This window comes from Furipterus horrens, unplaced genomic scaffold, assembly GCF_987537825.1.
Source record: "Furipterus horrens unplaced genomic scaffold, mFurHor1.1.pri manual_scaffold_15, whole genome shotgun sequence".
Lineage (NCBI taxonomy): Eukaryota > Metazoa > Chordata > Mammalia > Chiroptera > Furipteridae > Furipterus > Furipterus horrens.
The window spans coordinates 7,875,829-7,900,532 of NW_028327185.1; the positions used below are offsets into that span (position 1 = coordinate 7,875,829).

The following is a 24,704-nucleotide window of genomic DNA, read 5'->3' on the forward strand; positions in this document are numbered from 1 at the left end:
GAATTAGATTAATTGGCCATTTTCCTCTGTTATTCTTTTGTGATTAAAAAAAAAAAAAAAAGCCTCAAAAGCTGGACAGTAACAGTGAAGTGGGAGTGAAGACACCAGGTGAATTCACAGTTTAAAAAGCCGTAAAGCAAAGGTGGCTTGCCTTTAAAAAAAAAAAAAAAAGAACCAAAAACAAGAAGTCACCTACTTTCCTGAAAAGGTTTATTGTACTTCTGTCTCTTTCTCAAATGGTCTGTATCAAGTCCAATAGGAAGTGACGTTATGCCTATTTCCTTGAGAGTATTTATTGGAAAATAAAATCAGCTTGATTCTGAGCTTAGTTTTAACTCCAGACTTCATCAGTATCTACTATTATTTAATGAGAAGAATTGGGTGATGATATAGCATACATAGCTGGTTTTAATTTTGGCAGACAGATTTTACAGCAGTGAAAGAGCTTTGTCTTACAAGTTTTAACACCAGCTCAAGTTTGTGTTTCATTGTTCAAGGTCAATAGAACGTAAGAAATTGAAACTTGAAAACTTCTAAAAGGGAGCAGCATTTTTAAGTGAATCGTATATAGGTAATAAATCATACCTATATTTCTAAACCATTCTTTAAACATTTACCAAAGGCATTAATTACTGCAGTGATTTTTTTTTTAAGAACCCCATGATTTATTTTTATATTTTAAATAGATTTTTTTGGAGCACTTGTGGGTACCTCACAAAATGGAGCGGCGAGCTGAGTTCCCATGCCTTTTGTTGTCTGTCCCCCCGCCCCCACCCCCACCCCTGCTGACAGCCTCCCCAGTCAGCGTCCCACACCTGGGGATCCACTTGTTATAGCCGGTGAGCTTGCATTGACATCAGCATCACCCAGAGTCCATAACTGACATCAGGGTTCCTTCTGGTGGTGTGCATTCTGCGCGTTTGGACAGATGTATAGAGCCATGTGTCCATCATTGTAGGATCATGGAGTATTTTCACTGCCCTAAAAATCCTCTCTGTTCTGCCATTCATCCCAGCCACCTCCTACCCTGACCCCTGGCTAATAGGGCTTCTTTATCATTTGGCCATCTTTTGACTCGGCCATATGTCAAATTAGAAATTAATAATTTACTCTTCGTAAGACATTTTCTTCTGATTTAATTTCTTGGTTAAGCACATGCCCTCCAGACTGTCTAGGTTCAGAATCCGTACCTACTGTTGCTTCTTATCTGCGTAACCTTGGACAAGTAATAAAACCTCTGAGGTCTACCCTCCTCATCTATAAAATGGGGAAGATGATAATACCTACCTTGTAGAGTTACTGTGCAAGTCAAATCAATTAACATGTAAAGTTGTTAGGTCCTCAGCAAATATTTGATAAGTTATATAAAAATAAAAATAAAGTAGTTTGTTTTCGTAAAATATTTAACTGGTAATACTGCTATTGGTAATTATGAACCCAGCCCTAATTTAGATAGTATTATAATTTTCCTGTGGTTTGGAAGTTCATACTCCAAGGTTTATTTTCTTTATCTTGATTAATAAATTGGCAGAGAGGGTAACAGCTCCAGTGAATGCAGTCTACCCATTGGATATAGCATGACACATGAAATAATAATATAATTACTTTTACCCTTTCAATACTTCAATACGTATTCATTTCTTTTCCTCTTTTAATTAAATTTCTGTACGTGTTAATACTTATTTTCGAGGTACGGACCAAAGAGCAGATTTATACTTGGAAGGAAAAGACCAGCTTGGCGGCTGGTTTCAGTCTTCCCTGTTAACAAGTGTGGCAGCGAGGAAAAAGGCCCCTTTTAAGTGAGTATTGTACCTTAGCTAAACACGTCAGCACACTGAGTATTTCTGCTGGGTACTCACCAGTATGCGGTGCCCTGTGCTGAACAGTATGTATGGTCGATCGCCACCTTCCATTAGCATACAGTCCCCAGGCTCATGAGAGAAGTAAGAGTTGGAAGTTAAAAAAAAGAGAGAGAGAGAAAGGAGGTAACCGTATGAAGAAGTCTTGTCACTGAGATAGGACGTAACTCCAAGAAGAGGGGGCTCAGCACTGACCACGGAAGTGGGGAGGCCTGCAGAGAGCCCGATCTTCAGAGCGGTCACACGGGACTGGGGGGGATGAATACAAGGGTGTTCTGGGTCACTGCAGACAGCCGTGGGCGCAGCGTCCTTGTATTCGGGATGTCCTGAAATGGCTAGGTCACGGAAACATTCCTTTAGTGAATTTTACTAAATTTGGGGTTCTTGGTTGTCGAGAATTGCTGAAAGATTCTTAAGGAGCTCAAGATTTTTGCTATCTTACAATGAGAACCCGTTCCAGAAATGTTTAAATAGCTGTTTCTTGTAGAACATGCTTTTATAAGCCAAGAGAACAGATGTTTTTCTTCTAAATTGTCTTTTTGGAGATAATTTGAGGTGATAATCTGCTTTTTTTAAGACATGCTTTTTTCCTGGTTAGCTTTAATTATCTAAACCAGTATGTGGTGGATGCTCAGGAAATACTTGTTTAGCGAATGTAAAACTCAAAGTTTTTTCTGTTTGCCAGTAGAGAGCTTACTATTTAACACTCATGATGAATGAGTTGCTAAAATTAGACTTTCAAGAGATGCTTTCATACAAAATTTGTCAAGAAAAATCCTATTTTTGTGTCAAACTAAGGTAGTCTTTAAGCTCTACGTCATCTTCAGAAGGATCATTAGAACTGTGTAACTCTGATAGCTGGTTTGCCTTCTTAGAACGGTGGTTGTTCACGGATTTACCCTCGGAGAGAAGGGAGAAAAGATGTCCAAGTCTCTTGGGAACGTCATTGACCCTGATGTTGTCATCAATGGAGGACAAGTAGGTGGTTCTTGAAAAACTCATTTTATTTTGGGTTTAAGACTCTTCAGTTGGCAGCCAAAACCCTTAATGTAATTATTTCAGTGTTAAAAAATAAACATCTTTTATATGAATAGTGGGTGCCCTGCCATTTCTTAAATTTAGACTTAAAAATGCATGGTTTTGACCCAAAAGGGAGGCCCTTTGGACTCATTTCACGTGGGAGTCTCTAGGGAGGGCCCGAACCAGGCTGCCCGTCTCACTGTCTGAGCTTTAAGCTGCTGTTTTACATCTAAGTGGAGTGGTAGGAAAAACCGAGATGGCCACTTCTAAATGCACGCCTCATACGCCGTAAAGCGGGCGTGAATAGACATCGAGTCTGGGCTTGCTGGTCCCTTGGTTTATTTTGAAGCTGTTTTCAGAAAAGAACTCACTTCTCGGTGACCCCTGTGGCTTGTCACTGCCCTCCCTCCCCGTGTCCGGTCATCGTCTCTCTGTGTACAGTTGCCAGGGAGCAGTGAAGGGAAGAGCAGCTCCCGGCCCCCCGCGGAGCCGGCAGAGCGCTGCTGGTCGGGGCGGTGGCCTGGGGAGGCCTCGGCCGCGCCCAGGGACGGGGCTGGGTGTCGCCAGGACCCCGGCGCGTGTGCCTTCTCAGGGTCGTTCCAGGCGCAGCCCGCGTTCCCCTGCAGCGCGGGCGCTTCCTGTGCTTGTCTGGTGCGCACCCACTGCTGAGCGGGACTGACGGCCTGGGAGGCCTGCTCACCTCGTGGGACCTGAAGGCCATTCATATGTGCGTACGGTTTTTCTTCCCTCCATGAAAAGGATCAGAGCAAAGAGCCTCCCTATGGGGCCGATGTCCTACGCTGGTGGGTGGCTGAGTCCAACGTCTTCACCGAGGTGACGATCAGCCCATCTGTACTCAATGCTGCCCAAGACGACCTCAGCAAGGTCAGTCATTGCTCTTCCCATTTCTGAGTGGAAAGCTGACTAAGCCATTTTATAAAAAGAAGCACTTTTTGGGGGCGCTACAAAACTGAATGAAAATGAGTTCTACACATGTATCTGAAAAGATCCTGTATTATGTGTGTAAAATTCAGTAGTAAGGACTTTATGTACTTTCTTTTTATATTTTATTAGATAGGTAGCATATTATGTGAAATTATACTTGTTTTGTGGAAGCTGCATTTTATTTGAAGATCCACCCATGTTTTGCTAACATACGTTTTAATATTGTAAACAAGGACAGAATCTGCCAGGGCAGTGTAACAGGTATCCTGAAGCTCGCGCGGAAGGGCCTTCCTCCCGCACCTGCGGATGCCCTGCACCAGGCACTGAGCCACAGCACAGTTTCTTTCTTTGTTAAGTAAACTCTCGTCTAGATGTGAACTTTGAAGATATTATTTCCCCTTACTTAAAAAAACACACGATCATTACATGAGCCAAGTAAAAGGATCAGAGATTCTGTCCCTTTCCCTCGCCCATGACACCTCCGTGAGTTTGCGGCAGAGAGGGGAAGTCTCAAAGTGCAAGTAGCTCCTCCCATTGGAAAGGCCAGGTGTCAGACGGACAGGAGTGATGCTGAGGCACAAAGCAGCCCAGTGCCCTCCAGGGCACTAATGCGGAATCCTGACTGCAGGGCTTTTCCTGGTCAGTGACCTGCCCCCTTGTAAAACCCTGGGCACGAAATGGACTGGAAGGATTAACGCATGTGTCACGCCTCCCAGAGAGACTGAGGATTCTGAAGCGGTCCAGACTCTGGACTTGCCTGAAAAAAACTGGGTGCTCTATGTCAGCTGAAAAGCATTCTGAATCAGATTCGTTCTGGTGGATAAAAATCAGACACACTTAAGGGATGCCTACTACAAAATGAATATATAATTTAAAGAAAAAAATGTTACCATTTCTGTATCTGTGAGGACTGGAGAGAAGACACTGCATAATTAAGCCTATAATATGTGGAATTATACTAATTTTACATAGTTCTTTAAAGATTTATTTTATCTTTATTTTTTATTGTTTATGCTCTTATAGTTGACAATTTTATGTACTTATAATGTGCTCGGTGACCTTTCACATTTATTCCATTTATCTTGGTTTTCACCTGCACAGGTGAACAGACTAGGTCACTGAAAGGTGACCTGCCCTCAGGTTAGAAAGAAATGGAATGAAAATTCGGTGATTATTATGTGTAAAGTCTAGGGATTGTTTCTTAACCTGGGTTATTAAAATAAGGTGGTTGTTTTTTTACATTTGTAGTCTCAGTTATGTTATTTTAAAAGTATCTCATTAAGAAGTAACATAAGTTGGATAAAACCTAATTGTAGAGAAATAAGATAACTTTTCAGAAGAACTTAAGGCCTAGTAAATGTTTTTGATTGCATGTTTTTTTTTTTTTTTCTTTCCCCAATAGCTTAGGAATACACTCCGCTTTCTTTTGGGAAATGTGGCTGATTTCAACCCGGAGACTGATTCCATCCCTGTGAACAACATGTATGTCATAGACCAGTACATGCTGCACTTGCTGCAGGACTTGGCAAGCAAGGTAGGGGGAGGTAGTCAGCCTTTGGAAAAGGCAGCTACCAGCGCCGTTCTATGTTGAAATCTGATGTGCATGCAAGTGGAACAGACCTTACCGGAAATTGTAACTACAGCACTGAGAGAGGTTATACTTGGTAAATCCCACACGTTCCTAGGTTGACCTTAGCTTTGAAGTCTTGCGATTTCTCTCCCAGTCTCTCAGAAGAATGGAGAATTACCTCGTGGGAACAGTAGGCCCAGACTTCTCAGACCGCATTTTCTCTCAAGATCAGCTCTCTGTATTGAGTGTTGCTCCACTCGGAAGGAATAGAGTTGTACTCTATTTATCTGCAGATATACCCCTCCAAGTCTAGAAATAACTGGAATGAGTATTTCTGTGTGTCTTGTAAGATAATTTTATCACCTATATAAACATAGATCATTTGAGTTACTCAAACATTGGAAATGTGGTTGCTTCTGTGCATCCTTCAGTCAGAGGTGTACGTGCCGATTTTTGGCCAATTTTACTTTCAGGCATAAATGAGGTGACAATGGCAGCCTGCGCTCTTTGCTGCTTTTGAGGGGTGTGGTTTCATCACTTGAAACTGGGTCCTTTCCTTTGATGAGTGTTCTGTAGTTTCCAGAGCAGAATGCTCAGTCTTTTCTCAAGGCAGTCGAATCTGAACCAGAAGTAATGTTTGGGAGACAGCACCCCCATCCCAAGAGCTTTGCCTGTCACCTGTTCTGTGTTTGTCTGCCTCTAAAACGTATTTTCAGAGAGAACATGTTTTGCTAATGACGGTCTGCCTTCGCATTTGCTAAGCGCTTTTGGTTTTGTTCCCTAGGTAACCGAGTCCTACAGGCAGTATGATTTTGGGAAAGTTGTTCGACTGTTGCGAGCCTTTTACACCAGAGAACTTTCTAACTTTTATTTCAGCATAATCAAAGATAGGTATGTATGGCTGAATAGTAAACTACGTAATACCTTTTTCCTGAGTGTCTATTCTGCTTGGCAGACGTTGGGCATCCAGGTGTGAGCAAGGTGGGCAGCTGGGCAGTTAAGTTGGATTCTCGAGTGAAGGCTGATTGTTTTTGCCCTGCCTCTTCCTAGCTTATCCTCTCATCTGTCTCTTTATCTGTAAAATGCTAATGCTAATACCATCTCAGTGTGGTTATGAATGAAAAGAGAATTATGTGGTCTGTGCTGCGTTCGGTGAAATGCTCAGTAGCAGCTGCTAATATGAGGTCATGAACATTGTACTCGTTTGGAGAGTTTGTAACGCTGGAGGGCGAGACAGCCTCGTAGGGGTGGGGGTCACATTTAAAGATTAACTAACTTAGTTGTCCTTTGACACCGATGGAGTTTTAGCCACTGAGAGGTTTTGGAGGCGGGGGGCACACCTGGGAAGAGGAAAGTATAGTGGAGGGTGTTATGAAAAACATGTGTGATAGAGTATCTTACTCTTCAGTTCGAAGATAATTAGCCCCGTTGGATTAGCCACTGTAAGAATTAGCTCGCCCCGAGACAGGGCCTGTCTGGGCAGTCACAAGTGACATCAGCCGCTGAGGAGGCTGTTCTCGTTCAGGCTTTACTGCGAAAACGCAGGCGACCCCAAACGGCGCTCCTGTCAGACTGCACTGGCTGAGATTTTGGATGTCATGGTCCGGTCCTTTGCGCCCATTCTTCCACACCTGGCTGAAGAGGTATTCCAGCACATACCTTACACCAAAGGTAAGGGCGCCGATTTGTTCCCCGACTGAGGGAGGTGGCGATGGGGGTGCACCTTGTAACTGTATGCACTTCGTGGAAGGGGCACTTCCTCCTCTACAGTGAATGGTTCACGGGGACACATCCTGGCCCTTTCAGCCCCCCTCTGTCGAGGAGTACGGTGGAGTTCAAGTGGCCCTCAGTTGCTTTCTGCCATGTTAGCACCTGGACCATATTGAGAAGTCACTTCTTAACTAGTTATAAATGTCAAAAATACGTTAAATTTTATTACAACAAAGTTTAGTGCTTTTTAGTATTTTTATAATAGTGTTTTCCCTCTAATTGTATTAAACTTACAGAGAATCAAAAACTAGAGAAGCTTGGAGAGAGGAAGAGTTGTCACTATTTAGCATCATTATTCCCAAATGTTCATATATGAATGTTTGGAAGCATTTCGGTTGGCTCCATAATATTTCATCCCATCATTACCTTAAATAGTAACCCTTATTTCCCATGAACAGTAAATGCTCAGAGCTTTGTGTTTAGTTTAGAATGTGTGTAAACCAGTGTGTGTTTGTTTCTTTAAGAACCCAGGAGTGTTTTTCGTTCCGGGTGGATGAACACGAGTTCCATCTGGAAGAAGCCTGGGCTGGAGGAGGCGGTGGAGAGCGCGTGCGCCATGAGAGACGCGTTTCTGGGGAGCATCCCCGGCAGAAACGCAGCCGAGTTCGAGGTCACCATTGTCATCGAGCCCGGGCTGCTCTTTGAGATAATGGAGGTCAGCAGTCACTTGTCCCTTTTGAAGGGGTGGGGCTGTCAGCAGTCTGACTGGGAATTGTTTAAAAGCCTGTGAGCTGGGACAGGGAAGGTACAATGCCGTTCTGACCGACGCGCGGGCCTGTGGCAGGAGTGAGAACACACAGAAGCTGGGCGCTCCGTGTCACGGGGGTGGTTTTCTGAGAACATTGTCCATCCGGACCAGATTCAAAACAAGTCCAAAAGGGGACTGCCATTGTTTTCTCTAGTTCAGGAAAAGATTCCCAGCATATTATCATGTGATCTCAAAGTATTCACCATGTTTTTATTTCTAAAGTGCCATCAAATTCCTCTTCTTGGGATTCTTAGGGGTTGATTGGCCAGATTGGCTTAGAGCTTAAGATACTGACTCAAGATTTTCCTGTAATTTTTAATGCTTAGAAAATGAGCAATGAACATATTTTAAGTTTTACTGGTATCATTTTCCAAAAAATGACCATCTTACTTGGTTGGTAAGCTCTATTTAAGCCTTTAATATTGTAATGGGTCAAGACTGGAGGCTTGAAATAGCTACTAGATAGGAGACTGTTAGTCAGAGGAGACTAAAATTTGCGGTTGGGAAGTTCTGACTCCTCCACTTCACGAGCGAGCAGAGGGCACCGCCGAGGCCACGCAGCCTCGCGCTGGGCTTTCCCCACAGGTCAAGTTTCCTTTGACTTCATGAGCTCCGAGTGACGAGCTGAAAAGAATACAGCTTGTATTGGAAAAAATACTTAACATTCTTGAAAATGTGACTTTGTTTTCCTTGGGAATCACGCTAAGTAGCTGTCAGATAGAGTCCTGCTTCGAGCAATTACTAATTGCGTGATTTGTTATAACCAAATGAATCTCTTTGAATCTGTTTTTTCATGGCTTTTTTTTAAAGGAATGTCTGTGTTAGCTCACAGACTGTTTAAAGATCAGAATTACGACGACAAATGTAAAGGTACCTATCAAACACCCCAGCCTGGTGACCTTCAGAAGGGCATGTGCATGGCTCAGGCAGCCGTCCTCGTCAGGTGCTGGCGTGGTCCCGGGAAAGCGGGCCCACCTTCCACGACCCCGGGCAGGACCGCGGCTCCTCCGCGGAGGGGTTGAGACTTGGGCAGGTTAACCTCTGCGCCCGAGTCTCCATTTGAAAGTAGGGTGATAAACCCCGAGCAGGTGTTTGGTTTTGTGCGGTTAGACGCCACGGGTGTTCAGCACCCAGCGGAGTGAGAGCCGCCATGGAGTATGTTCCCAGCGTCACTGCCTGGAGGGTTTCAGTCCGCACCTTTCATACCAGAAGACCCGACGCGTTGTAATCGTATGAGTCTCTGGAGGTAACGGTGCGAAGGGTGAGAAGCTCGTGTCGCTGATCTGTCTGTGGCAACAGTTTAACCCGACGGTGACTTTCAGATGCTGCAAGCCGAGGAGACTTCCAGCACCTCCCAGCTGAGCGAGCTCATGATGGCTTCCCAGACCACCCTGCTCCCCCAGGAGCCGCAGACGGTGCCTGCAGAGGCCACCGAGCACCGGGGGACGTTCCTGATCAACCTGGAAGGTGAGAGACGGGCGGGGAGGGCCCGGGCCGGCTGGGGGGCGGAGTGACGACACTGGGTCGTCTCTGAAGGCAGCTTTGTAGGGGAACGGCTCTCAAAAGGGTCCCACCCAACGGTCTTGGGGACACAGTGCCAGGGACGGAAGAGGGAGCTTCCTTCCTGTGCCCTGAAGAACTGGCTGTCCATTGTGTGCGGCGTCCGCCGCCCCACGCCTCCTTGGCTTGTGTGCCCCTCTCCCGTGACACCGACTGTCCCAGCACCGCCCAGGCCCCCTTCCTTCCCCAGCTTTGATTCTGAAATGTCTTGTGTGGCCCCCAAACTAAAATGTTACTTGGCTACTGAGTGAGGAGTTCCGCGGGGCATCCCGTGAGCAAGCGATGCCTCACGTGCCCTCCAGAGCAGCTTCGGGTCCCGTGGGAGGCAGGAAGCTCACCTGCAGGCGGCCGGGCCACGCGGCAACGATCCTGGCTCGCCGCCTTGAGAAAGTGAATGTATCATCTCGGGGCAACGACCAGAGAATAATTTACGTTCTTTACTACGTGTGGCCGGTCTGAGGCCTAAGAGGATCGCTAGGGGAGAACGTCGTGCTTCCTCGTGTACGGACCAGGAAGTTCCACGTGGAGACACTGCCATTGTCACTACAGCCTGCCTCTCTGGCCGACCCCTAAGCTGCGCGGCCCTTCCCACCACGCGCTTCTCAGCGCTGCGCGCGACCACGAGCTGGGAGGCCTGTGCTGCTGAGTCAGGGACAGAACGCAGAGCCGGGGGCGAACCAGGGACTCTCTCGGGGTCTTAGCCTCCTCAGCTCTCTGAGGTCGCCTGGGCCCACGGTCTTGCTACGTGTGGCACGTGACATCAGTGATGTTACAAGCTTTACCGGGGTAGGAAGGAGAAAGTCTGGAAAAGGAGCACCTGCGAAACCAACTAATCTAGTGGAACGAGTCAGTTGCATGGCCTGTCAAATCCACATGTGTCTTTCTTTCCCAGGTGGAGATATTCGTGAAGAGTCTTCATATAAAGTAATTGTCACGCCAACTACCAAAGAAAAATGCCCGCGTTGTTGGAAGTACACAGCGGAGTCCTCGGATACACTCTGTCCCCGCTGTGCAGGCGTCGTGGGCGGGAAGTAGTGCCCCCGGCCCCCCAGTGCTGGCGGCTGCTCCAAGCAAGGCCCCAGCGTGCCGCCTGCCGCTTGGTGGACTGTTGGCCACGCCGGGAGGGGACCCAGGCTTCGGTCACGAGTGGCAGAGGAAGTGGTGGAGGGTGACAGCCGAAGTGCAAATGCTAAGTTTTTCCCATCCCCAGATAAATGTAACATGTACGTGTACATGCAGAAACACACATATGTGGACAGATACTGCTGTATCCGTGATGGACTCGTGCAGAACTCAGACACCAAACACACTACCTTCAAGTGTGGCTGAGCGGGGCCTGTTTTATATTTTATAAGCCCTTTTGACTCAGTATTTAAGTCCTATCATGTCTAAAAATAAAGCATTTATGGAAAATCACTGGTGATGCGGGTGCAGAAGTCGTGAACAGTGGCTGGGAAGGGGGATGGCAGGTCTAAGGGATGAGAGGGGACTGCGCGCTGCCTCCCAACGAACGCGGCCTCCTTACAACAGCTAGTGTGGTTGACTTAGTGTGAAAATACCACCAAACCTGTTATCCTCATACAAGAGGGAATAAGCATTAAAGGTGTATACGTCCAGTTATGGATGTTAAGGAGACAAGATGAAAGCTGAAAATTTATTTCACTAATATACATAAATTCACAACAATGAAGGGACACAGAAAACTGCAGTATATACAGAAGTTCACTACTTACAGTACATTACATTAGGTAATAGAGGATCTTATAAACAACTCAGTATTGGATTAAACTCCTCTAGGGATAGCTAATTCTACTCAGCAGAAATCACACTTTTCTAAGTCCAACGAATCCACTCCTGTCGGGGTGAGAGAGGGCCCTCCCTGTGCTCTCAGTACTTTCAGTGTTTGTCTCTTGAAAACGAAACGAATCACAGCAATCCCTAACTGACTGTGATAGCCCACGTAAGCTTAGTATCCTTAGATCTGAGATTTCCGTGATTTTTAAATCACAGTTAATCATTTTCTTTAGAAAAAGCAATTTAAATGTAACAGTGTTTACTTTGACCTAAGATTAATTTTTATAAGGTGAACTCGCCTTTTCTCCTTTTCTTTTTCTTTTTTTTAAGTTGTTTTTCTATTACAGTTGTCCCACTTTTCCCCCTTTGCTTTCCCCCACCCCACCCACCCTCGTTTATTTTTCTTTTCGCAAAGGTAGGAAGCATTTAGAAGCCTGATGCTGTTCCTCTTTATCTGTATTTATCCTGGCTCTTGGGAGTCTACATCTAAACACAACCTGTAACGCAGAAGTTAGGATTATTTGAACACGTGTCTTCCCTCAGCATCGGACAATGGGACGTGACAGGCACGCCAGGCCTGCTTAATGCCAACGACGGACAGTGTGTGGGGGGAGTGTGTCTAGCAAGTCACTTCTGGTTACTGGCCTCCCAGTATACGTGCAGTTAAGTGTAACAGGCCCTTGGTTTCAGAAGGAGCCACACAACCTCAAGCCTAACTCTTGTAGTTGTGGCCCTTCCCCGTCCCAGACCGTGTGCAGGCCGAGCTCCGGGCCACCACAGTGGAGCGGGGAGCGTACTGACTGAAGGACGTCGCCATCATTTTGCTGTCGGTCTTGCCTTCAATCTGTAAAAACCCAGCGTGTGAAGCACAGTAAGGTGAGGTCTCCCTGTACACATACTTCCTTGCCTTTCTCCTGTCAGATTTATAGGTTTATTTGAAAAGCTCGTGATGAAGTAGTAAAATATTTAACTGTTTCTTAACCTGCAACCCAATTCAATTTTAAAATTCTGTTAGTGGTACATTTTAGGATTACCGATTAACTAGAGACTCGATTTGTTATGGTTCTCTGCCCTATTTCAGCTTATTCTCAACAACCCTCAAATCTGATTCTGTGTTGACCCAGTTTTTGTAGCTAACATGTTGATTAGGTCCCCCCCCCCCAAATGATATGGAATCAAAGTGAGGATTTAATCTTTAAAAATGCCTATAATTCCAAGTTTTTGAACAAAGTTCCAAAATTTATAATTAGTTTCAGAATATTTAGAAAAATCACAGAAAGAACCAATCTTTTAGAATATATATAACAAGTGACTAGCTGAAGCTAGATACATTTACAAGAAACCACGTGATTGTGTCTGGATGGGGCAGAAAGTCCAGCGGAGGCCCAGAGGCTGGACCGGCGTAAGGTCCCTTGTCCTTTTCAGGGCCGCCCTGCACAGCTGTGCCTCAGTTGGACTTACAGGCCCGCACCCCAAAGACTCAAGACATCCTAAACATTTATTTTTCAGGATTTTAAATTAAACAGTAATTAAGTTTTAGACCAGGATGTTCTTATTTGGATGTGATCTTTTAGTTAAAAAGAATGTACACTGGGATATCCTCAGACATTTTTTTCTTGATTTCTCCTCAACTTTGTACAATTGCTGGAGTTGGCTTCTTACAAGGAAGTGAAGAAACAAACTTCGTATCACAATGGTCACCATGAAGAACACTTGCGCTCCATGACAGGTACCAGTGACTGCACTGTATGGCTACATTCCAAGGATATACCGTAACAAATACTTGGTATCTGTAGAGCTCAAAGCACTTTTTAGAGTTTTGGTTGATTCGGTTTTAATCAAATTATCATTCAGCACTTAGACTGCTCTAGGCACTGCAGGGTGTAAAATCAGGTGCACTTCATCCCCGACCCAGCTATGAGGTAGGTTTGCTGAAGCTGCGATACCACTACGCATGCTCTCCACTGTTCCCAGGAACAGCTGCACAACATACCAAGTCTCAGAAGCAGACGTTTCCAAACACGTGTAGGAAAAATAAAATTAGACTTAAATTTTTAGCATCTTTGCCCCCTTTTTAAAACGTAAGTTTTACAAGATAATACATTTTTACAATTAATTACCTGATGTATGTGGATACAACTTTGAATCTTGGCAAAAGCAAATCTTACCTGGTCCTACAGTTAATTTTGGTGTGTTGCTTGCGTCTCAGATTCTCACTTTTGGCAAGTTCAGACAGGTACTTTGGTGCTAGAACCAGGGTTCTATTTCATGTCCCTTCTGACGACTGTGATGATCCTGAACACGTTCTTCCTTCACGAGGTCACTGTCCTCTGGGAAGGGGCCTGTCAGCTGCCGGCGCTCCGGGGGCGTCCAGGAGGGGAGTGAGTGTGGAACAAGAGCGCCTTCCTAGCGGCGGTGGCAGGAGAGTGGGATGTTCCTCTAACTACTGACGGGATTCTATTTATATGACCACACTGAAGTTTACTTAGAACGACGACATTTGAGTATGAAATATAGAATCTTATAATAACATAATCTGTAAATTATAACCAATTTTAAATAGCAAAATTTAACAGTAAAGCTACTTAGGTGCTTGAATTAGAAATCAACAGTAAAACACCTGTATGAGAAGTTAATAGTGTAATTGATATCTGTTTATATTTTATCAAAGTGGTGGAATTTAGCCAGGACTGTTGTGTTTTGAAATAATATATATATATATATATTTTTTTAAATTCATTTACAAAAGAAAAAAAGACATCCTGCCTGCCTAAATCCCAGCTCTGGCCGTATAAAATAACCATGCGCTGATCCGTGTGGCAGCCACACGGCGTGAGACTGTCTCATAGACAGGGTCCCGAGGGAGGAACGGCTATGGCTTCCACAGCTTCGAAGAGGTGTAAGGCTAGGCTGTACTGCCCGTGGTTCTCAGGCAGGAGCTCAATGACTTTATGAACTAGTTTAGCTGTTGTTGCAATTGGCACTTCTGTGTTTTGAAGATCCTGGGGGTCCTACAAACAGGACACAAAAATAACCCATCAGGTGTATACACCTAAACAATAAAGTATTACTAACGAAAATGCTTTTCTTCAGAGCTAAGTACGTTAAACCGGTAACTAAAATTTTCTCTGCCACTGCTACTGAACACGCACTAGAGAAAACACGCTGCGCCCTCCGGGGGCCCCTCCCTCTGCCGCACTCACCATCGCTTTCAGCCAAGTACAGAGTGTAGGTGAAAGTCTCGCGAGCAGCTCCATGCCCTCCTTTGTCTGGGTGCGGAGGAGCGCATGAGCCAGCCTCTGCCCCGTCACCACCAGCAGCTGGGAGGCAAGGACCTCTTTGTCATGAACCTGGAGGATGGCCTGAGGACAGGAACGTGGACAACTCTGGAGTCGGAGCTAACAGGCTGAGGGACCCTAGGAGAGGCACCTCCCGTGAAGTCCGGTTCAGCTCCGACCTGGGGCCGTGCACACAGCTGCCCCTGAACAACGTGGCACTGAGCCGTGTGGCTCCACTTACACGTGCCTTTCTTCAGTAAATACTGTAAGCGGGTTTTCTCTTAGGATTTTAATAACACTTTCTCCAGCTTACTGTATTGGGAGAGTCCAGTATATAACACTAGTAAACATACAAAGTGCGTTAATCTACTGTTATTGGTAAGACTCCCCATCAATGTGGGCTATTGGTAGTTACGCTTTGGGGAGTCAGAAGTTAGATCCCGATTTTCAGTTGCATGGGGTCAGCTCCTCAAACCTCCAGGTTGTTCAAGGGTCAATTGTACAACCAAAATATCATCCAGATCAAACAGCGTTTAAAACCCAAACTTCTGCCATCACCCAATTTTTCAGTTTAGCATGACCGTGCGCCCCACTTTCAAGCTTTTGTCTGTTTTCTGCTAGCCCCTCCCCCTGGAGTTTACGAAACATGAAACAGGAATTCTGGTATTTTAACATTCTGTTCTGTTTCTGTGCCTCGAAGCTCTAACAGAAGGAAGAGCAAAAAGCCTCACTGGTTCTTGTCTCCGACCGCCACGTCGCTAACAGCGCGGCATAGGACGCCTCCCTGGGGTGACCGTTACCTCTTCCCCCAGGTGGTCAGCTCCGTAGTTGTACAGCTCCCCCACGTAGTGCCTCCGGATGACGTCTTCGCTGACTTGAAGGTGATGGGCCAGGTCCACGGCCAGAACTGGCCAGTCTTGGTCTTTCCCAGAAGGAGTGGCTGGTGCCTCCTCGGAGGTATCTTTGTCTTTTGCCCGTGAATGGTGAGCCTGGACAGCTGCGCTAACGACTTTCAGTAAGAACTGGAAGAGGGAGAAGGGGGTACAGCAACATCATGTCAGTATGTGTCCTTAAATACCTAAATTACTGGCCTTCCTGTCAGTGACTTTTCCATTAAAAATGTGTAATTATCAAACACGAACACATAATTCAAGAATACTCTGGAAGTGGCCATCCTTTGAAGGACAGACAGATTTTTGCTTTCTTTCCCCCAAGAAACAAAACCCAGTAACTAACTTACCTGCTGTCGTATAGAAATAAAGTTTGGATCCATTTCTCCACTAGGCAGTAGCTGTATGGAAGTTAGGTCTTTGAAAAATGCATTTTTCCCCTAAAGAAACCAAGGAGACATGAGTGTAGGTTATTACTGGGGAGAGGAGATTAAAAATCACTTAAGAACATCTCATGGTTCGGTTTGTTCCCTCCTTGAACAACAGCATTTTAGGATTTTATTTAACAACTACTAGTGTGCGGTGGGCAGCCTTTCAGGCGGTCCCAGGGAGCCCTTCCTCACGTATGTGGGCTGGTGGCTCCCTGCTGGCAGACAATTCAGCAGAGGTGATAGCGTGTCACTTTCAAAATCAGGTCACAAAAGAACAGTGGCCTCTGCCCCGTGAGGGAAGCGGTCCCCTGAGCCCACCGCAGCCCAGGCCACCACCCTCACGCCGGATGCAGGAGACACACCCCGATTCCCAACCCACAACAAGGGGTATGAACTCTTGTTCCCAGCCACTCAGTATGGGGATGCTTTGTCATGCAATAAAAGATAATTAATACACAGTATAAACTCTAAGTCCTTTTTAAAACATCAAACTGTTTAAAACCACCATGGACTAAATGTGTGTCTGAGGAGCCGACACAGAACATCAGGAAACAGGGTTTCAGTCCCTGGGAAGCAGCCGGGCTGCAGAGCAGGGAGTGCTGGCTCTTGTCCCGGGTCCGCCCCTGCGCCCGGGCGCTCCGACGGGGCACAGAGCAGCCCCAGTGACACCGCCCGCTCACGCCTGCTGAACGCCCAGCTACCACCCAGCCCTGGAATCCTGAGGGACTTACCTTACTATCAAAGAGCGACAGCGGCTTCACAGCCTTCAGAGAAAACCGCATCACCGCGTACAGGACGGAGCAGAGGACAGAATGGTGCTCCACCAGCGGGTAGTGGATGTGTCTCTGCTCCAGGGCCAGCTCCACGATCGAGACCGGTCCTTCGGCCGTGAGCCAAGCGTCCTCGGTGTCCAGGACAGGCACCGGCATCTCATCCCTGCGCACGTCCGCCTACGTGTGCGACAGTGGAGAACTGGGCCCGACCGGAGCAATCATAGCTTGCAAGTATCTTCTTACGGAGCTTACCAGTAGCAAAGGGCAAACCTCTGCTTCTCCCTATCCCTCAAATTACAATTTTAAAAAATCGAATTCTAATAAGAAACATCACTATCTTTAGGCTTAAGTCTAAACTCTGACATGAGTAAAGGAAAATATTACGGTAGTCCTTACGTGCAATGGTTTTCAAAGTACAGACAAGCTCAGGCCGTCTGGAAGGAAACCGCCCTGCCTTACCTCCATCAGCGTCTGGAGGAGCTCCAGGCAGGAGCCGAGGAAGGAGGCCAGCGCCGCGTCACTCATCCCCACGTCCTGCTTTCAGAAAGGGACATCTTTAGTTCCCGCAGCAACACTACAGTTACTACCAGGAAAAAAGGAAAGAACTGATTCTACACTGACTAAAATGGCATGAATTTGAAAGTCAAGGCATCAGTATGTTCTAATGCCTTTCTTCAGATTTAACGACTTGAAAGTTAGGCTTTAACAGAAGATGGTACTGTCAACATGTAAAAGCTGGCGTCCCGGGAGTCCTGGAAGGCCACGATGTCCTCATCCGCCACAGGCTGCGGCTCTCCGCTCATGCCCACTGTCCAAGGACTCACGGGGCGGGCACTCGATCGCCACACAGTCCCGGTCCAACGGGAAACGTTCTAAGAAAACCGCCCGGTGTGGCTTCAGAGCATCTTCTAGGGACTGAACTGAGCCCTCTGAACAGAACTCGAAGCTTCTAAACACCCGGTGACGCTGAGGGCAGCAGGTCACTGCTGTTGACCCCCTTCAAGGCCTGGGCAAGGGGCCGCTGTGTTCACACAGGAACTGTTTTAGACCAACAACCAATAAACGCCTCACATCCCTCAGTAATTCAGACCGTGTGCATGTGACGCGCACATACGCGAAGGACCGTCATAACGACACTCGAGTGCGCACCAGAACCTCAACCCCGGTCACTGTTCAGGACTGAGGGTCTGTCACAGCTGGGTTTCTATGTCCCAGTATTTCTTAAAATACTTGTAATAATATTTCACCGTTTTGAGCAAAAGCCAGTTTCGTTGACTGGAATGTTACTTTAGACTCTACATGGTCCTCCCAGAAAGGCAGGTGAAATTCACGACTCATGAATCTACTTCAAGGGGATGCTGGATGGTCCATTGTAAGTTTCTCACCCCCCTGTTCCCAGCCCAAAGCTGAAGATGTCTGAAGACCTAGTTGAAACACGCTGACAACCTGCAGAGGTAAATTAAAACCGGCCAGAGTTCCTGAGCAGTCTCCTAATACTGTATTCTCTTTCCATTTTGCTTATCTTCTGATAGGTTACCAGAGGGCTGAAAGGCAAAGTCCACCCCTGTAGTTAATGAGGATTAACAGCCACACGTCTAGGTAAGAAGACGCACTTACCCTTCGGCATAACCTGTCCTTCGGTGACTTTCCAACCTAAGGTGAAAGGAGACGGAATGTCGTATTTACTCGATAATTTAAATAAAAGGCATCACTATGGTCCAGGAAGGAAAAGTAACCAAATTCTAAAAATACAAATACCCCTTTAAATAAATGTGGCAACCAGCCAAAACATAAGGCAAACTTTGTGGTGGAATGCAGAAATACACAATGAAAAAAAATCGCCCTGGGCTCACAAATCATCCTTTTGAAAAATAAGTATTTTTGAACTATTAGAAAACTAAAATATCTGGTTCTTATTTTGTATAATCAAAAAACTGGGCTGCCTGAAAACCCAAAACCAAATTTAAGGCTGTGAACCAAGAGCAGCAGAGAATTTTGCTGGCTGGCAGGTAACACTTGACTTTAAATGGTCAGAAGGAGGGGACACTACAGAAAGAGCTGCACCTCAAGCTCAGAAAACCAGCTCTGGCCGTGAGTTAATGAAGAAGGCAGCACGGCCCCCTGCACCGCACAGGGCAGCGAGTGGCGGGTGACAGCCCCGCCCTCAGGGGCATCACCTAACGGGACAATTCACAGGAGACAGTGGCCGCAGAAGAAGGCACTCAGGCGCAGAGGCCTCTTCGCCTCCCCCTCTCCTGCTGAGGGGACCGGCCAGGCCAGCGCGGTGCCCGAGGCCAAGAGGCCCCTGTCTGGCAGCCGACAGCTTCTGCTCCCCCCCGCTGAGTGACACGCTCACACGTATGGCCCTTCCCAAACCTGCTGACGCTGGGTGTGCACACTGTCGCTGTGACTTAACTGAATGGCGTAAATGTGAAAGACTAAAAAGGGAGTCGTTCGTATGAATATTACTTTGAATAAGAAATCAGGAATGAAATGTGGAATTACCTTATCCATCAAGTATGTAGCCGCGGAAAACCTTTTAACCAAGAATGTGTTCCACATCATCAGAGCAACGCCTGCAGCAAGAGAAAGAAAAGCGGGACACGGGAGGCTTGCACGTGTTCTCGTCCATCATACGGAACAAATCAGTGTCTTCCCTAAGCTTAGAAAACACATATGGGCTGTTTGCTCAGCAATGTTTATAAAATTAATAAAAAACTTCATTTGTAACAAAAATCAGAGCTGGTCTGCATAAGAGGATATCCAAATGGCCAATAACCATAAGAAAAGACTCACGTAGTCATGAGAGATAAGTTAAAATGACAAAGATACTACCCAACCGACAGAAAGGCTACTTTTTAAAACGTGACAATGCCAAGTGCTGGCGAGGCCTTGGAAACGAGTGGGCTGCGTGCTCGTGCACTGCTGACGGGGCCATGAGTGGGTAAGACCACCTGCAAACTGGCCGTATGAACGAAAGCTACACACGTGTCTACCACACGCCCCAGCGGTGCCGCTGCAGGAATGAATACCGAGGTGCGCACGCCAGCGCTGAGACCACTTCATTCACGACAGCCACACACGGGAACGAACCCAGTGACCCTCCACTGACCCTTCTCATACACAACCACCAAGTCAGGTGACAGATAAAAGATATTGAAAAACAAAATACAAATAATATATTTAAAAAAACAAAAAAATGGGGTTTATAAACTAATTTAATGTCATAATTAATAAACTATATATATCTGTACACACACATATATACACACACAGTACATATATACACACACACAATAATGTGTTAGGTGGTAGGACCATCAAATGAAAATTTAACAGGACATGAATTTAAAGATTCCTGCCCCCTCTGAATCAGTAACATTTTTTAACAGCTGTTTACTTACCATTCTGAACATGCGCATTACCAATGTGCTTCAAGTGTTCTATAGACCTAACAAAAAAACGTGCTTCCTTACATAAAGGGAGAAAAAAAAAAGAGAGAGAGAAATATCATTTAATAGGTGTTTCAAATACGAGTGGAGACTTCTTACACAAATTTCTATATAAAGCTACATAAGAATGTCGCGATAAGAACATGGAAGTATTGGGTAAGAAGTAAGTTTTCAACAGATAATGTCATGGTCTCTTAAATCCATGTCACCTCCATGATGACTGATTTCTTGAAACCTCCAGTCATACACGCTGACATCTGGACTCCAAGCTGACTGTGATGTGTGCATCACAGCACTGTTCTTTCCAATAAACACTTGAATTTCACACAGCTATGAAAACAATGGGTTTATTTCTTTGCAAATATCACTCATTCATTAGTCATGAAATATTTGATGAGCACCTACTAAGCACCAGGCTGTGTGAGGCACCAGGAGTACTGACGTGAACCATAGACCCAAATCCTTGCTGGGGAGTTACGTTCCGGTGGGGGTGCCAGCGAACAGATGTAAGCGAATGACACAGGAAGTTAGTGACAAATGCCCGGGAACAAACATAAGGCAGGGAGGGGAAACGGGGAAATCAGAGGGGAGGCCTGAAATTCACCTCTTCCCAGTCAAGCGCGTTTACACGTTAGAACTCAAATACAGCAGGTAAAATGACCCAGAAACTCTCCAGATCTTTGCGAAATAATCTGGTGGCCTGTACAAAGATTAAACAAGTGTTCCGAGCCTAACAAAGTTGTGTGTGTAAAATAGAACTGGGATGGCGTTGGATGGAGCAAGGAGATAAATATTTAGCAGGAAAAAACCGAAGCAAGGAAAGTGGCTGCTCATTTCCCAGGTAAACAGCTGTAATAGCAGACAATCACACCACCAGTCAGAAGGCGGGGTACCGGGAGAGCTCCCTAAACTACTAAAAGTCCTCGTGGCAGCTGCTGTTAGAGCCTCGGTTACTTCAAGGAGGAAGCTGAGAACAAAGGGCCCCAGACGTTCCCAGAGGCCCCGCGGCTGCTCAGCGGCAGTGCTGGGGCGTGAACTCAGCTCTGCGGCCACCATGCCTGTGGCCACCATGCCTACGGCCTCGGTTTGGAAGTGAACGCTTGCAAACAGGCGTTTCTCTTACAGGTCACTTTCTCAGACTGGGGTCTGGAATTGATCTGTTCAGATTTCTGAAATTATCATGTCCTGTTCAAGCCCTAACCTTCTTTCTTCGCATCGGAAAAGTACCCCAGTTAAGCAGCGAGCCTGAATGTGATGAGGGGGTAGCGGTGTCAACTGAAGAGGGGATTTGAGGGCATCCAGACGGCCCCCTGAACCCAAACCACTTTTTGTTCAGAATGTAACTGATCAGCCCACACCTCTGTTTAAAGCCCTTACATTTTAAGTGTCTTCCTTGAATATGTAAGTTATCATATCAAAGGCTTTTTTAAAGAACGAAGAATATCATTAATATATCACTGTGAGTCAGTTCATCACTGAGATTTTCTTCTGAAGTGCAACCCGCTAGAGGAAAGAATTCTGACCCGAGACGGGGAGGGTCGGAGCCTACCGATGCGGGAGGCATGCGTGAGGAATGGTGCCAGCAAAGAGGGACAGTCACCACGTGTTTTTGGTCTTAGTTTATCCTGGCATCAATCCTGAAGGATTGGCACCCCCATTGAAAAAGGGTGGAGGGAGAAAAACAGGCTCAGAGATACAGTGACGGCCCGGGCCACTTCCAGACAGTGCGCGCCCCGGGGGCGAGGGCGGTCACCAGAAGGGGTGGGAGATGCTGCCAAGCAGAGTGGAGAGGACCCCCGGGCCCATTTGAGTCAGCCCTGCATGCGGTGGCCCCCGTGAGTTTTCTCCCGAGAGAGACAGATGTGATAAAGAGGCACACACACAGCTGGCCTGCAGGCCCTGGTCGGCACTGGCTCCTGACTCTGGCTGCCATCACGATGACAAGAGCACTAATGCTTTTCTCCCAGGCAGGTACCAGCTCACGCAGGGACTCCAGAGGCAGTAAGAAATACCCCCATCGCAACCTGGCGGGCAACACAGACCCCACACTGCCCTTAGATACAGGGGAGCTGGGCCACGTGCCTGTGGGCGACAGCCTTAGTGGGGTGTCCCTCCGCGCAGAGCGCAGCCTCTCAGCCCTGGCCGAGGGTGAGGAGAGCGACCACAGGCGCACGTCTCAGGGTCATTGCAAGGACTAAAAGACAGCGGACGGGAAGACCTAGCACAGCTCCGAGCAGAGAGGCATCCCAACGGGGACAGTCATTCCACAAGGCAGCGCGGGCGCGGCCTCACCTCCGGGTCCTTGTTCCACTGGACCACGTACTCCCAGCAGCAGTGCGCGTGCAGCAGGTCCGGCTCCAGGCTGCAGGGGAACTGCCCGCAGGCCGCCCGCAGCAGGTCTGCAAGGCAGAGACGGGGGCCTGAGTCCCGCCCATGGGCACTGCCCGCCTCCTCTCCGAGCGCCCCCTCTCCGTGGGGAAGCGTTACCTGGCACGGCTCCCAAGTCCACGTCCGCCGCCAGCACCTCAGATAAGCCTCTGCTCACACGTTCTCTGGGTTCGTCTGGATTTTCTGCATCGCCTTCTTTACTAGCCAGTTTTAACACCTCAGGGCTCAGGTCCTGTTTAAATACCCACTTGGCCACACTGTCTGCAATGCCACCTGCAGTTTGGAGACAAGAAAGAAAAGGCACATTTGCAGTGTCTGCAGAAGGGGGCATTTCCAATGACAAGATCTAAGTGCCAACATTCAGTTTTCAGCCTGAAAGTGACCCGCAAACCCACGAGATTCACAGCAGCGGCACTACCTACCACTCGACCTGTGAGGGCGTTTGCCATCCCAGGGCACGTTTAGATGCGCCTAAAATATCAGACATGTATAAAGGCACGTGCCCATGTGTCTGGTTACCACATTCCCTCCATGTGCACAAGTCAAAATAGACCTCACCAGACCCAGACGAGGGATGAATGTGTCTTCAAAGGACTTTCATTTAAATACCAGTGAAAACAGATGGATTCGCATGAAACCTGCCTGGGCTTCTTAGGGCAGTATGCTACTTTTAACACTCCATGGACTTGCCTACCTGGACTACTTAGGGGCAAAATGTAACCACAGTTAATCAATAGGATGCTATGTGCCATGTTGCAATCAATGGAGTCCAAAAAACAGTAAAGGCAGATGGGAAAACCTTCCAAGTGAAGAGTCCTGTTTTTTACCAAAAACAAATTATACATCTTCAATAATTCACTCCATGTTTGCTCTCAGTCTTTCTCCTCTTTTGATTCAAATGTTAACATTTCCACAAAAAGGACTCACGGGAAAGTCACAATCACCAGGGACGTACATGAGGGCAGAGAGCTGGGTGATCTGATGTCTCCCAGTCTGGCTCCCAAGTCAGGGGAGAGTTCTCAGTCCAGAACCAAGGCCCTGCTGCTGCTGCTCTGGCTGAGGGGAACGTGCCGTGCCCGCCCTCTACCAGGCGGCGGCGTGGGGCGCAGTGAGTTTACAATGGGAAATTTCACATCTCATAAAGCATGCGAAAATGAGTAAACGAAATAAAAATCTACAGATGCCTGTGTATTTATAAACCTGAAAACACAGTCATTCCAGCATCGCGTGCCTGACAGAGCTGCTGGGGGGAAAGGGTACAGTCAAGGGCATTCGAGGTGTGAAATGCTCGTGGTCCCGCGAGACGGAAGCGCAGGAGCGGGGGCTCCGGGACGGCAGGAAGCTGTGCATCGGAAAAGAGGACCGAGTTCTGCGGGAACTGGGAAGAAGAGGAGAAACGTGGCCTCACACAGACATGAAGTTGGAAAAGGGGGGACTGCTGAGGCCCTTGACCGTTATAAGGCTGGGGGTTCCTGAGCAGGGAACAGGCAGGAGCAGACTTTGCAGAGATGGAGAATATGTGGTGGGCTATTTATATATCTTTAAAATCTGGGTGTATTTGTATTTCTCTTTCCTTATTCTTTCAGTCATTTCTACCAAAGACAAACCAAAGCGCGCAGGCGTATCGATGCAGACGCCCAAGCCCGCGTGCAGTTACCTCTGCCCCCTTCCAGGAGCCTCCGAACGGAGAGCCGGGGCAGCGGCTCGGCCGGCAGCGCCGCGGCGGCGCGGGGGCGCGGGCCCGCCCGGCTGTGCAGCAGGCTCTGCAGGAGGAGGCAGTCCTCCAGCTGCTTGAGCAGGAGTTTCCAGTACTCGGTGTCCAGGGACAGGGCCTCCCAGGAGTCCGTCAGGGCCTCCGCATCAGCGCCCGCAGCTGCCGGGGAGAACTAACAGAGAAGGCCCCGGTGACGACCCGGCAGAGATTCTCACTCCCCGTTACCTTGCGTGGACTTTGAATGTGAAGGCTGATGGACAGTCGGGGTCCACGACACAGAGGCTGGTTCACGTATGACGACATGGCTGGATGCAACATGCAGGCCAGGAGTGGGTGAGGCACTCAGGGGCAGCAAGGACGGACATTCCCAGGGAGACCTACAGTCACCCCCACGCTGTCAGGCCGTCCTTGAGAAGGGCCACCGCGTTTCCATCACCATCAGGAGACTGGTCTCCTTTTAGGACACACTCACCAACATAAAAGATGTGTCCCTGATTTCTCTCTGCATTATT

At 47.4% G+C, this 24,704-nt stretch overlaps 2 protein-coding genes across 2 annotated transcripts in view; one reads left to right on the plus strand and one right to left on the minus strand.

Moving 5' to 3' along the window:
* IARS2 (isoleucyl-tRNA synthetase 2, mitochondrial) overlaps positions 1-10,888 on the plus strand; it is a 32,477-nt gene extending 21,589 nt beyond the window's left edge. The window contains exons 15-23 of the mRNA XM_090263387.1: positions 1,691-1,799; positions 2,735-2,837; positions 3,639-3,764; positions 5,227-5,358; positions 6,179-6,285; positions 6,920-7,065; positions 7,629-7,819; positions 9,235-9,379; positions 10,365-10,888. Of these exons, the coding sequence (XP_090119513.1) occupies positions 1,691-1,799; positions 2,735-2,837; positions 3,639-3,764; positions 5,227-5,358; positions 6,179-6,285; positions 6,920-7,065; positions 7,629-7,819; positions 9,235-9,379; positions 10,365-10,507 (1,202 nt within the window). The 3' untranslated portion in view covers positions 10,508-10,888. The remainder of the gene's footprint in view (positions 1-1,690; positions 1,800-2,734; positions 2,838-3,638; positions 3,765-5,226; positions 5,359-6,178; positions 6,286-6,919; positions 7,066-7,628; positions 7,820-9,234; positions 9,380-10,364) is intronic.
* Positions 10,889-13,179: 2,291 nt separating this feature from the next.
* RAB3GAP2 (RAB3 GTPase activating non-catalytic protein subunit 2) overlaps positions 13,180-24,704 on the minus strand; it is a 49,460-nt gene continuing 37,935 nt past the window's right edge. The window contains exons 25-36 of the mRNA XM_090263389.1: positions 24,136-24,364; positions 22,578-22,751; positions 22,383-22,489; positions 20,043-20,109; positions 19,144-19,214; positions 18,256-18,291; positions 17,098-17,172; positions 16,597-16,815; positions 15,785-15,874; positions 15,345-15,566; positions 14,470-14,628; positions 13,180-14,277 (exon numbers count right to left, since the gene is read on the minus strand). Coding sequence (XP_090119515.1) covers positions 14,110-14,277; positions 14,470-14,628; positions 15,345-15,566; positions 15,785-15,874; positions 16,597-16,815; positions 17,098-17,172; positions 18,256-18,291; positions 19,144-19,214; positions 20,043-20,109; positions 22,383-22,489; positions 22,578-22,751; positions 24,136-24,364 — 1,617 coding nt within the window. The 3' untranslated portion in view covers positions 13,180-14,109. The remainder of the gene's footprint in view (positions 14,278-14,469; positions 14,629-15,344; positions 15,567-15,784; positions 15,875-16,596; positions 16,816-17,097; positions 17,173-18,255; positions 18,292-19,143; positions 19,215-20,042; positions 20,110-22,382; positions 22,490-22,577; positions 22,752-24,135; positions 24,365-24,704) is intronic.